Source organism: Abramis brama (assembly GCF_963993115.1).
Source record: "Abramis brama genome assembly, chromosome: 13".
Taxonomy (NCBI): Eukaryota; Metazoa; Chordata; class Actinopteri; order Cypriniformes; family Leuciscidae; genus Abramis; species Abramis brama.
Window position 1 is genome coordinate 37,162,738 of NC_139975.1, and position 12,329 is coordinate 37,175,066.

The following is a 12,329-nucleotide window of genomic DNA, read 5'->3' on the forward strand; positions in this document are numbered from 1 at the left end:
GTCCCTTTAAATGCAAATGAGCTTTAGCTCCGCCTCTGTCCAGAAGAGGGCGGAGTCTTTACACGAGCTTCAGAAACTCCAGCAATAACAGAACAGGCCAATCTCACTCATCCAGAATCCAGAATCACCAGCAGCGAGTGCATATTATAATAAGATCCTCTTCCTGAGTGAAATCTGATCGGCTTAATTTCTGACACGCTTGCAGAGAAAGGCTCACCAGAACACAGTTACTGGGTTTCACTTTTCATGTTTTCTGTGTTGGTAGAAGCACCGGAGACCCGATTATAGCACTTACACACGGACAAACTCTCATGATATTTCACCTTTAACTACCAATGCATTTTTATATTTATTGAAGAGAACATTGAAACATCACACAATGTTTGTTAAACATCCTTGAAAGAAAATGTTTCAGATAGAATGCATCTTATTCTTCAAAATGTGTCGTCGAAGTCTTCATCAGTGAGAAACGGGGTTATAGGACAGCTTTGGCGTCTTGGCCCGTTCACAGAGTGTGTGTTCAGAGCCTGAAGGCTTGAGTGTGTGTTCACAGAGTGTGTGTTCAGAGCCTGAAGGCTTGAGTGTGTGACTGCTGGTGTTCCTGGACACAGAAACGCCCCACAGAGATCTGCGCTCTTCACCATCTTCCACTTCTGTGGGATAAGCCATCGCTGTGTCACAGCACTGAGGGAAAGCCTGATCTTGATCATCATCCTCTTCCTCATCAACACTGAGGAACTTATCCCATCTGGAGTCCTTCTCAAGCCTCTGACGCGCAGACACTGAAGGAGTTTCGCTAGGTCTGGTCCCGGCGACAGCTTTATCTCCAGGGTTCTCCACTGTGTGTGTGTGTGTGGAGCTGTAAACAGCCCGACGGGATGATGGGAGATTTGTGCGATGGCACGGGATCACGTCACCTGACCCTGACCCTGAGCTGAACCTCCTGTCGTGCTGCAAGAGATACGAGAAGTCAGACCTGCGTCTCAATGTCCACAATCCACCCTAAACAGTTTGTGAGATTAGAATAAGTGTGTGTGAGATTAGAATAAGTGTGTGTGAGATTAGAATAAGTGTGTGTGAGATTAGAATAAGTGTCCCAAAGCAGAGCATATGTTGAAGAGAGTGTGCCCCACTCCCCGGATCGTCCACTATTCCCGGTGGATTTCCGAAGTGTGGATCCATGCACACTCTAAAGGCTAATATTACCCACAACCCATTGCGCTTTGGAGCAGGAACTACAAACACGAGTAAAAAGTGTTAAAAACTACAAAACATGTGCGTGACCAGCGGTGAGAGGTTTAGATGAAGGTTTGAGTGACTAATCAAAGTTTAACCTGATAGAAAAATATGTATGTAATGTTATCCGTGTTATATTTCATCAGCAATAACAATGTGGACTTTTATAAAGATCCGTTTGGCCATTAACTTTTAAATGCATCAATTATGCATGAATACGAGCAGAGCCTCGTCATGAAAGATCAGCGTTTCTCTCAGATACAGAAGGACATCAAATGAAATCTGGAGGATTCGACTTTGCCAAGATGATTGACAGGTCAGTTTGAGTGACAGGATGCGTGTGTGTAAGCGACGGAGAGCAACCGTTAAGGACTCTATAATTGTATGATGTGATAGTGTGTCCCAAAGCTTGTGTCCTCTCCTCTTCTGCTACACACTCATGACAGTGTGTCCTAAAGCTTGTGTCGTCTTCTGCTACACACTTTGAGGGCGTAGTGTAAGCCGGCGACTGAGACGCAGCAAGAGTGAAGAGTGTTTTCTCCTAGATCAGGGTATTTCACAGATGTGTGTGTGTGTGTGTGTGTTTCACCAGATGTGGCCTCTTCAGCCCAGAGCAGCCAGCCCAGGACTCCTCTTCCTCACACACATCAGGAGAACGCTTCACACCGGAGGCTTTCTGCCGTTTCCTGTCCACAAACACTACACAGCGTTAAACACGGCTATTTCTTCACATGGTTAATAATGCAGTCTGAAAACACAAGACAAGTTAAACATTCTCCATGATGCTCTTGTGCTGAGATTCTTTGTTTTTATTAATAATTACAAGTTCTTCAACTCTTTCCACCGCCAGCGGTTCTGGTCACTTTCACAAGACCTCAGAATATTTGTCTGTATGAACATCTGAACATGTAATATATCAAACGAAAGAACAGAGTCTCTGCTTGTAAACAACACAAATCTGGTTTATTCAAGCTTAATTCATTTCAGTTTCATTAAAAAAAGCAACATTTTGAGCAAAAAAACTTTTTGTCTAAGTCTTCGTCCAATTGTGATTCAGAGCGATGATGAGAACAGAAGCAGTACATCAGCTTCTTCTTCTTCTTCTGCTGTGTTTGGATGAGGAGATGCTGGCTACTTGCACAACTACTTCCTACTTATTACATATCGGGAGTGTCCGGTTAGAGCGTTCAGCGCACATACACACATGAGAATGCAGATTATCACTACGTTTCATGGATGCCAATTGATTAAAACAATGAATAATGATCTCTGTATTAATTATCTTGAGGCTGCTGAAATGTTCCTATAAATATATTTTCTTTCCAACTGTTCATTCTGAATAATAAATAGGCTAAATATATATTTATCCAGTAACCTGCAGCAGTCCTATAGTCTTCTCATTAACAGTGTTTCTCTTAGCCTACTTATACCCGTTTAGTTTACATTTTTAATGAATTTGACTAATAAAAAGGATTGCTTGTGTGCATTGGTGCTTTATTGCAGTCTTTTTAAAATAGTTGAATGAATGAATGCTCGCGATCGGTGCCTGTAACGATGTTGAATAGGCTAGGCTATTTAGGGACTGTTCGTTTTTTATTTAAGGGGCCACCGGAGGAGTTTTGAGATCTGTTGTCAAAAAAGACATGACCCTCCCTTCGCCAGCAATACATTTTTCTATGACCCTCCAAAATGATTGTGAAAAAAGGCATGACCCTCCTCGATAATTTATTGATTAGCCTACTTCTGTACTGGTTTGCGCTTGGCAAAGATGTTCAGATAGCCATTGTTTGTTTGTTTTTAAACCATAAACTCTTGCTTTCTCATCTTACTAGGGCTGTAACGATAGACCAAACCTACGATTCGGTTCGTATCACGATTTTTTATTTTAGATTTGAAAAAAAAAAAAAATGTTTTCGGTGCTGATGCGGTGTGACTTGTTCATATCAACATGTGGGTGGCGTTGCGAATAAAGCATCTAAAAGCTGTCACAAAGAACCGGCAAAAGTAATGATTATTAATATGTCAAATATAGCAAGGAGACATTTTAATTGTTTATTAATAAACAAGTGTTTTCTGTGTCGACTGCAAAGATGAAGTTGACGATGCGTCGCGATCTTCTCAGAACGCGCCAGAGAGAAATGCACATTTCATAAGCAGAAAGCAGTCTGTTTTCCTTCGTTATGAATTGTTCTGTTTAAAAGTAGACATTTCAAGCTTTCTATATATTTCTCAGGTCTGTGAGGCAAATAGCCTACCATACGCTGAGTTTCAGTTCATTTGGGAGACAAGAGTCCAGTTCTCTCGCCGCGCCTCCGTATTATGATTATTTTCTACTATATTTACTTATTTATTAAATCCAGATGAAACATTGATTAAAATTAAGATACAATTAATAAAAAATGAAATTCACTTTAAAGAAAGGCTTTGTGCTTTCTGTTTGAGGTCTTTGTGAAAGTTTTAAAGTCGCTTTCAGAGCAGTCATGTCCGTAATGGAGAACTGTCACGCCCATAGCATTGTTTTTTTTGTTTTTTTGTTTTTTCCATAAATGCGAACACGAAAAATAAAATAAAAATAATATAATATTTTATGTTCTGTGGAGGCCGATCTTTATTTATCCGGTGAGTATATATCTTTTGGTTTACACAGTGTAATTTATAGAATTACTAAAAAAGATTTTTTGTCACGTCACGTGTATTTCCCTCATATTAAATATAAAACGCATGTGTAGACTGATATTTTTCTAATATCTTGACTCCTTTCAGACGTTTCAAAATATTGGTATTAAATGCATTTTCTGAGAATTTATATTTCAAGTTTTGACTGCAAATGTCACGTCCATAACACTGGAATCGCCCAATTTTAACGAATTTATCCTCAACTAGTTTTTGTGGTGTAGGTCTACGTATTTTATTATGTTAACTTAAATAATACTATTAGCCTAGTAATTTAAAGATGTGGTAGCCCTACATCTTACACATCGTGGAAACAAAATAAGAATGGAAACTAAAATATGGTAGTATTCTATCAGCTGCAGTTCTGGCGCCTCAGTCCCAATACTGTAAAACTCGACGTACATTCACATCACATGTTAATGCAGCGGTAGAGTTACACTCACAGGACACTGTGCACTTATTCGCAATCACAAAAGTTCATTATTTGCTCGTGCTTTAAAGCTTTGCCGGGTAAACATTTCTTTGCCATTCTGTTCTGACATGATGCACTTTTTCTAAGCGCGAACTGAAGTGCGCGCGCACTGTCAAACAGCGCCAAACTGGATTTTTGTTGGGTCAGACCCATCTGATATCGAAGGGGGGCTGATAACGCGAGATCAACATGGAGCTAAATGGAAAAAAATAGCACCAAACAAGCCACTTTGAAATGTTGCTGTTTTCATGAATATAAAAGTTGGGTGACCCTCCCCCTAGACTAAAAAAAGTTGGATGACCCTCCCCTCAACAAAGAATAAAAAGACATGACCCTCCCCTATTTTCCTCCGGTGGCCCCTTCCATAAATACCGAACGGTCCCTTATTAATCTTCAACAGTAACGCACAGTGTAGAGGAGAATGACAGTCAACTTCTTTGAATATTAATTAAGCATTTTGGGCATGAACATGTAAATAGTAAAAAGATTGACATTGAAAAATGACACAGAATGTTTACAGGGCTGCCAACTCTCACGCATTGAGTGTGAGACTCACGCAATTGACACTTTTCACACGCTCTCACGCCACACATCCATTTTCTCACGCACAGAAAAATTGCGGAGCAAAGAGGTACTTTTAATATTAAACTAATTCTCAGCTATTAGATTCCGTCAATTTTATTACGAAATTCAGACAAAAATACGTTTGGCGCTTGTAAATGTGACGTGACAGATCGCTGAGCGCCTCAGTTCAAGTGCACGTGAACCGATCACCTGTTACTTTATTTATTTAAAGATGCAGTAGGCTACAACTTACTGAAAGTATATAATATCGGCCAATTAGTGTTTTTCAACCACGGAAAAAGGTCAATATAACAGCAGGAGAACAATTATGTCACATAACGTTACATTTACCTCAGGAAAGCCATTTAACGACCATAGCATGTTAATTAAATAGAAAAAATACTATACTAATACTACACTATATTCAGGCATGTGATTGGCTAAGGACAAAAAAGCAGGAAAATATACTGAGACCCCCCCCCCCCCCCCCCCAACCCGATAAAAACATCCAACCCCCGATAAAAACATCCAACTTTTTATGACACATGACAACAACTTATTTGAATTTAAAAAATAAAATATATATTTTTAAAAATTTTTACACCAAACTTAAACTGCTTAATGTGCAATATCCAACTTATGTCATGAGTATGACACACAACAACATAACAAAAAAAATGCAATATTGTGATATATTATTACAATTTAAAATAATTGGTTTTCCATTTATTAGCCTATACTTTAAATTATCATTTATTTCTGTGATGCAAAGCTGAATTTTCAGGATCATTACTCCAGTCCTTTAGAAATCATTCTAATATGATGATTCATTATCAAAGTTGGAAACAGTTCTGCTGCTTAATATTTTTTAATAACCTGTGATACTTTTAGGATACTTTGATGAATAAAAAGTAATAAAATAAAAATAAAAAAGAATAAGAATTAAAAAAAATATCGAAATATTTTGTAACAATATACACTACTGGTCAGTAATTTGGGTTCAGTAATTTTTTTCTTTCTTTTTTTGAAATAAATCAATACTTTTATTCAGCAAGGATGTGTTAAATTGATAAAAAGTGATAGTAAAGAAGATTTATATTATTAGAAAATATTTTTTTTATTTTGAATAAATGCAGTTCTTTTTAACCTTTTATTCATCAAATATTTTAGGCAGCAGAACTGTTTCCAACACTCATAATGAATCAGAATATTAGAATGATTTCTAAAGGATCATGTGATAGACCGGATGTCACATGCTGAAGACTGGAGTAATGATCCTGAAAATTCAGCTTTGCTTCACAGAAATAAATTATAATTTAAAGTATAATAAATTGAAAACCAATTGTTTTAAATTGTAATAATATATCACAATATTAAAAAAAAAAAAAAATCTATTTTTGATCAAATAAATGCAGGCTTGATGAGCAGAAGAAACTTCTTTCAAAAACATTAAAAATAGTAATGTTTCCAAACTTTTGGCCTGTACTGTATTCCCCCCAAAACTGCACAACTGTAGGGTAAAACATTAATAAAAAAGTGATAATAAAAAATGCGTCTTAAAACTGACATGATTGTAACAAAATCACACAGTCTGGAGAACTCAGAACAACTGCTAACATTAAGTTTAAGGTAAAAATAACTGCCATGAAATTATAGTATCTTACTCCTATGCAATTAGATAAACTGTTCATTCACTACATCACTTTACCTCTGTCTTTATCCCCTTTTATCCTCTTCTCTTCTTTTTGGCACTGTATCTATCGCAGACTATAATGCTCATTTATAATGTGTCACGTAAATTCGGCCATCCGTCACAATCAGGAAACTTTCACCGCGTCTAGAACTGGCGCGAGCTGCCAGGCCCGTTTCTACGAGCCTGTGTGTTAAGCGCCCTCAAAAAAAAGCTATGCTGTCTAACTGTTATATGGATGCGGCGTCGCGCACGCTACACAACAAATTACCAACAACTGATCGCGCGCGCGCTCTGTTTCTGACGCACTTCAAGCACTCGCTGGGCGGGGAAAGATTGCATCTCTCTGCCATCTGTAACCATGTTGACGTGCCGCCCGGTGTGGCCGCGATTCGCGGCGATTGTGGTTCCGTCCCGGGTTACCATGGTGACGGCTGTGAGATTACCCCCCCCCCCCCCCCCCCATTTTTTTTTTTTTTTTTTTACAGATCTGCATGATTCACGTAGGTCACATTTTCAGGTCGGAAAATCCGGAATTCCGGATTAATCCGGAAAAATCACATCCCTGTATATTACATATTTATTATATTTTTACTTATGTCATTAAATAATTGTTATTATAACAAAAACTGCATTATATTTAATTTAATATTATTTTTAACCTTTAATAATACCAGCAGATTGGGCCCTCTATGTTTACAGCATTAGGTGAGATTATTTTTTTAAATAAAATTTAAAATAAACATGTATTCAAAATAGTCAATATTGAATCAAAATCGGAATCAAATCACAAGAATGGAATTGAAATCTTGAAATTTTTGTCAAGCAATAATAAAAACTGTATCCTATACCAGTCATTGTACAATGTAAACATTGTAACATGTTGTCACTAAACTGCATAAAATTCTATTTAGTTACCAAATGTTTTGACAATCACAATTACACTTATTGTGATGCAATATTTTTTACATACCCCCCCAACCTCCAGTGCAAGTGGTCCATAGCGCCCCCTACAGTATAACGGAGTTCAGTGCAAGTGGTCCATAGCGCCCCCTACAGTATAACAGTGGAAACGCTGAAAGCTGGAGGAGCTCGTCAGCGGCGGGGAAAGAGTTATAGCCACAGTATTGAGTCTTGCTAACACATGAAGCTGACCTGGTTCCCTGGCTTCTGAACCTCTGTGTTTCCGTATAGACGTGCCGGTCCTCTTCCTCCTCATCTTCATCTTCATCTGGACCCTCAGATGTGGGATCGGTGTATTTACTCCAGCGGCTCACATGATGACACGCTCCCTGACACAGGCACAGAGATATGACAATCTCACCGTTCCTCAGTCTGAGTCTCTCCTCATGCTGAGCGTCCATCAGTGCTGCTTTACCTGTGATTTACTCCTCTGATCTCCATCCAGGCCTTCATCCTCTTCATCATCCTCCTCATCCTCTTCCCTTTAAAACATCGAGTTGGTCAGAGGGTCAGTCACGTGAAGCTCACCTTCCTTCACATATTCATCTACTCAAAAATGCTTTGCATTAAAAACTGCTTTTCATACGCATGATGAGGCTTTTTGAATTTCTTCATTACAATTCTTTTTTTATATTTTTGGGGTGAAAAAGTAAAAAATATCAGGGTTGAACTGTCCTGATGTCATAAAATAATTAAAATATTGAAAAAAATTATAATTCGACAAACTTTTAACTGATTAACAGACCTAATTTACATCTTAATTATGTTTGAGAAGCTTTAGTCTACCAAAAAAAAAAAAAAAACTTTTTAAAGTCTCTTAAAATATCAGATAATTTGAACTTTTTATGACAAGGTAAATATAGTGTTTACCTTGGAAAATATATATATATATTAAAACTTGTAAAAAAAAAGTATGATGATTAAGATTTGTACACTCACATGCATTCAAGGTGTAAAGAAAATGATAAATAGCCTGAAAATATATTTAACAACTTTAGGCTGGTTGTAACCAGTGTTGGGGAAAGTTATTTTTAAAAGTAATGTAATTATAGGAAGGAGAGTTCCTATAGCGCTGGTTAGGGTTAGGGTTAGGGTTAGGGTTAGTGTCAGGGTCAGGGTCAGGGTCAGGGTTAGGGTCAGGGTTAGGGTTAGTGTCAGGGTCAGGGTCAGGGTCAGGGTCAGGGTTAGGGTTAGGGTTAGTTAGCTAAACCTGACTCTGACGTAGGAGTGAATGAGTTCCTCCAGAAGGAGTCCTAGTTCCTGCGGGATGAACACGCCAGAAACCGGCACAGTCAGCTCTAGAACTCCGGTGCGAGAGCTGCTAATACTCCATTATTACTCACTGAAATAACTAATTGTGTTACTTAGTTACTTTCTATGGAAAGTAATGCATTACGTTACATTTTTCTCAACTGGGATAGGCTTGCTTGCCTAATAACAACAAAAGTTAAACACAAAGTACATTTGAGTTATTTAACATTTAATTGCAGGTTTGCATGATATTCTGAGTTTGCATTTCAGTGTTTTACTCTTTATGAGGAATATGAATCTGTTTTAGTGTCAGTGAGAGGAGTAAACGCTCACATTACATCTACAATCCCCATCATGTTCACACACAAACACACACACACACACACACACACACACACACACACCTCTGCACTCACCCATCATCTCTACATGAGGACAGTAGAGCTGTCAGTACATGGAAAACTAACATGCGTTACTTAGTTGAAAACATAACTCCGATATTTTGTTGTAAATGTAAAAGTAATGAGTTACTAGACTAGTTACTTGAAAAAGTAATCTGATTACATCACTGGCGTGACCTGTGATGTTACTCCCATCAGAGGTCGTGTCTTCAGAGAGTTATGTGTGTGTTTCTCACCGCCGTGACCCGAGTGTGTGTGTGTGTTTCTCACCGCCGTGACCCCAGTGTGTGTGTGTGTGTGTTTCTCACCGCCGTGACCCGAGTGTGTGTGTGTGTTTCTCACCGCCGTGACCCGAGTGTGTGTGTGTGTTTCTCACCGCCGTGACCCCAGTGTGTGTGTGTGTGTGTTTCTCACCGCCGTGACCCGAGTGTGTGTGTGTTTCTCACCGCTGTGACCCGAGTGTGTGTGTGTTTCTCACCGCCGTGACCCGAGTGTGTGTGTGTTTCTCACCGCTGTGACCCGAGTGTGTGTGTGTGTTTCTCACCGCCGTGACCCGAGTGTGTGTGTGTCCTCCAGTCGTCCTCGCAGAGCATTGAGCTTCTGAACGTGCCGTCTACAGTCCGCTGCAGCCCCCCGACCAAACTCCTGCAACACACACACACACACACACACACACACATAGCGAACGCTGACACACACCGGTCTCACCACACCAGGTCAGGCTGTGCTTGTGTTTCATTACCTTCCTCAGCGACTGCTTCTCTCCACACACTTTACACGCCCAGCTCTTGCTCTTCTTCACCTAGAGGAGGAGATCTTTACTATTACTGAGACTGAGAATCAGTTTAGCAGTGACATCAATATCACAAATCGGTTTCAATATAGATTCGTTTGGATGTCCGGTACAGCACGTCAATCTTTCTTAAAAGGGTAAGATCACCAAAATATGAAGATTCAGTTCTGCATGCGTCGTGATGCTCTCATGAATGCACGTGGAGATTAATATTTTGTAAATAAAGTGGTAAATTCTGTTTTTTTTTTTCACAAACAAAGCACTTGTGTCGTATCATAAAGCTGAGGTTAAACCCCTGGAGTCACATGATGACTGACGTCTTTACTGCCGTGTTCTGGGGCTTGGCAGTGGTAGCTGCGTAGCTGTCAATGGAGGGACAGAAAGCTCTCAGATTTCATCTAAAACATCTTCATTTGTGTTCTGGAGATGAACGACGGTCTTACGGGTTTGGAGAGACATCAGGGTGAGTACATAATGACTGAATTTACATTTTTGAGTGAACTAACCATTTAAGATAAATCTGTAAACTATACAGGAATCCTGCCAGAAAGTACATTACTATAATATTACAGGATACAGTTAACAACAGTCCAAATTAAATTAAACTGCTATTTATTTTTACATATAATAAGCAACACTCCAATATATATAAATATATATACAAAATATTTTAAATTGCACATAATTTTGATTATTTAATTTGTCGCAATATTCACATTTAAACGGTGCCTGTCATTACAACTTATGACAGATTTATTTAAATAATATACAATAAACATCACTACAGTTTAAGTAAAAATATAATGTATATGTAATATATAGTGCATTATTTAGCCAAACGTTCCCCTATAACGTTAGTTATTTTTCAAGTTAACGAATAAAACTGACAGATTTTTAGAGCTCAGACTATATTTCATATCAAAAGTAACAACACTTATTTTGTCAGTATGTTTAGTGAAGCTTTAATCACAATCATCTGCAAACATGGATGATCTAGAAAGAGCTGATATCGGTAATCGATTAATCAAACCGGTTTAGCGTTAATTCCGAACTAAAGGGTCAGGAAAATAAACATTACCTGCTGTACTTGAAAGGTTTGACAGGAAAAACATCTCACAACATGAAACTCTTGAACCATGTTGGGTAGTTTCTACAGTCCGGAGGATAAAAGTACATTTAGTTCACTCGTATGAAAGATAGAGCTCATATTTGTGTTTCGCGCCCAGTGTTTGTTTTCTTCTTCTTCTTCTACGGGTTACTCTCGAGCAGGAAATGACGTCAGAGGCGCACACCGCCCCCTAGAGGAACGAACGAACGAGTGTGTGTGTGTGTGTGTGGTTGTGTGTGTGTGTGGGTTGTTTTGTAACAAATGTAAATTGGAGAAAGGCATGGCTTTTGCCAAGTAAATTTTGTGTATCCAACAAAATTAAGGAAATTAATTATAAAATCCTTCATAAAATCCATCAACTCAAAAAAATCCATCAAAGTCCATTTCTAAATATTGTGATATTGATGAAACTTGCTCTTTGTGGTTCTGTTGAAGAAACAGCTGCCCATTTATTCTGTAGTTGTAGTATAACCAACACACTTTAGGCTGATTTAAATACTTGTTTTAGCTCTACTAATGTGAACCATTCTTTCAACCTTAAAGAAATGATCTTTTATTATGAAAACCCAAAGCTGTTCCTTGAATGTGTTGTTAATCTCTTTATCTTGTGTGCAGAACTCTTCATTCACAAGCAGACATGGCTCAAGCCTCCTTCACACTTTCCTCTTTTTCTTGCTGAATTTAACTCTTTTATTTCATCCCTTAGACTTATAAATAACAAAAAAGTGCAAAATTCCTGATGCATTATGACGACTTATTCAAAGATATGATTTAACCTTATTATTGTGCTTTTCTTTTCAGAGCAATTATATTTTTTGACATATGCAAATAATAAAATATATTTATTTGTATTTTTGTTGTTGTTATTGTTCATTGAAAGATATACAACCACGCTTCATTTCCCTGATCATGTATTTATGCATGTATAAGTTCTGCAATAAATTTTTTTTTGGCAGATTCACATGACAATTTATATCACTCTCAAACATACATACATATCTGGTAAGTTTCACTATTTTAATGAGAACACTCACTCACTCACTCACACTCTCACTCACTCACACTCACACACACACACAGTGTTTTGAGAGACTTTGGTCTTTATTGATCAGCGAGTGTCACTGTAAGCACTTTGTGATTCAGCTCCAAAATTAAAACAAAGTTTCATTGTAATAATA

At 38.1% G+C, this 12,329-nt stretch overlaps 1 protein-coding gene across 2 annotated transcripts; it reads right to left on the reverse strand.

The window, feature by feature from the left end:
* Positions 1-309: 309 nt before the first annotated feature.
* Positions 310-11,306, reverse strand: mrnip (MRN complex interacting protein). Of its 2 annotated transcripts, XM_084132434.1 has the most exons (8): positions 11,122-11,306; positions 9,993-10,052; positions 9,795-9,895; positions 8,014-8,080; positions 7,791-7,927; positions 1,826-1,922; positions 570-951; positions 310-527 (listed from the first exon to the last, which is right to left on the reverse strand). In XM_084132434.1, exons 1-8 carry the CDS (start codon positions 11,179-11,181, stop codon positions 460-462), a joined length of 972 nt encoding a protein of 323 aa, XP_083988560.1. In that variant the 5' UTR covers positions 11,182-11,306; the 3' UTR covers positions 310-459. The 2 variants fall into 2 exon arrangements, with proteins under 2 accessions (XP_083988560.1, XP_083988559.1); XM_084132433.1 differs by having other exon boundaries at positions 310-951.
* Between the last annotated feature and the right edge of the window lie 1,023 nt (positions 11,307-12,329).

What these genes read in the sequence shown, in the direction of transcription:
- mrnip (XM_084132433.1), bottom strand. Translation starts at nt 11,181, where the DNA reads ATGGTTCAAGAGTTTCATGTTGTGAGATGTTTTTCCTGTCAAACCTTT. An exon ending in AGAAGCAGTCGCTGAGGAAG is followed by an intron (nt 9,896 to 9,992) that starts GTAATGAAACAC and finishes TGTGTGTTGCAG; the next exon opens with GAGTTTGGTCGGGGGGCTGC. An exon ending in CACACACTCGGGTCACGGCG is followed by an intron (nt 8,081 to 9,794) that starts GTGAGAAACACA and finishes GATGTTTTAAAG; the next exon opens with GGAAGAGGATGAGGAGGATG.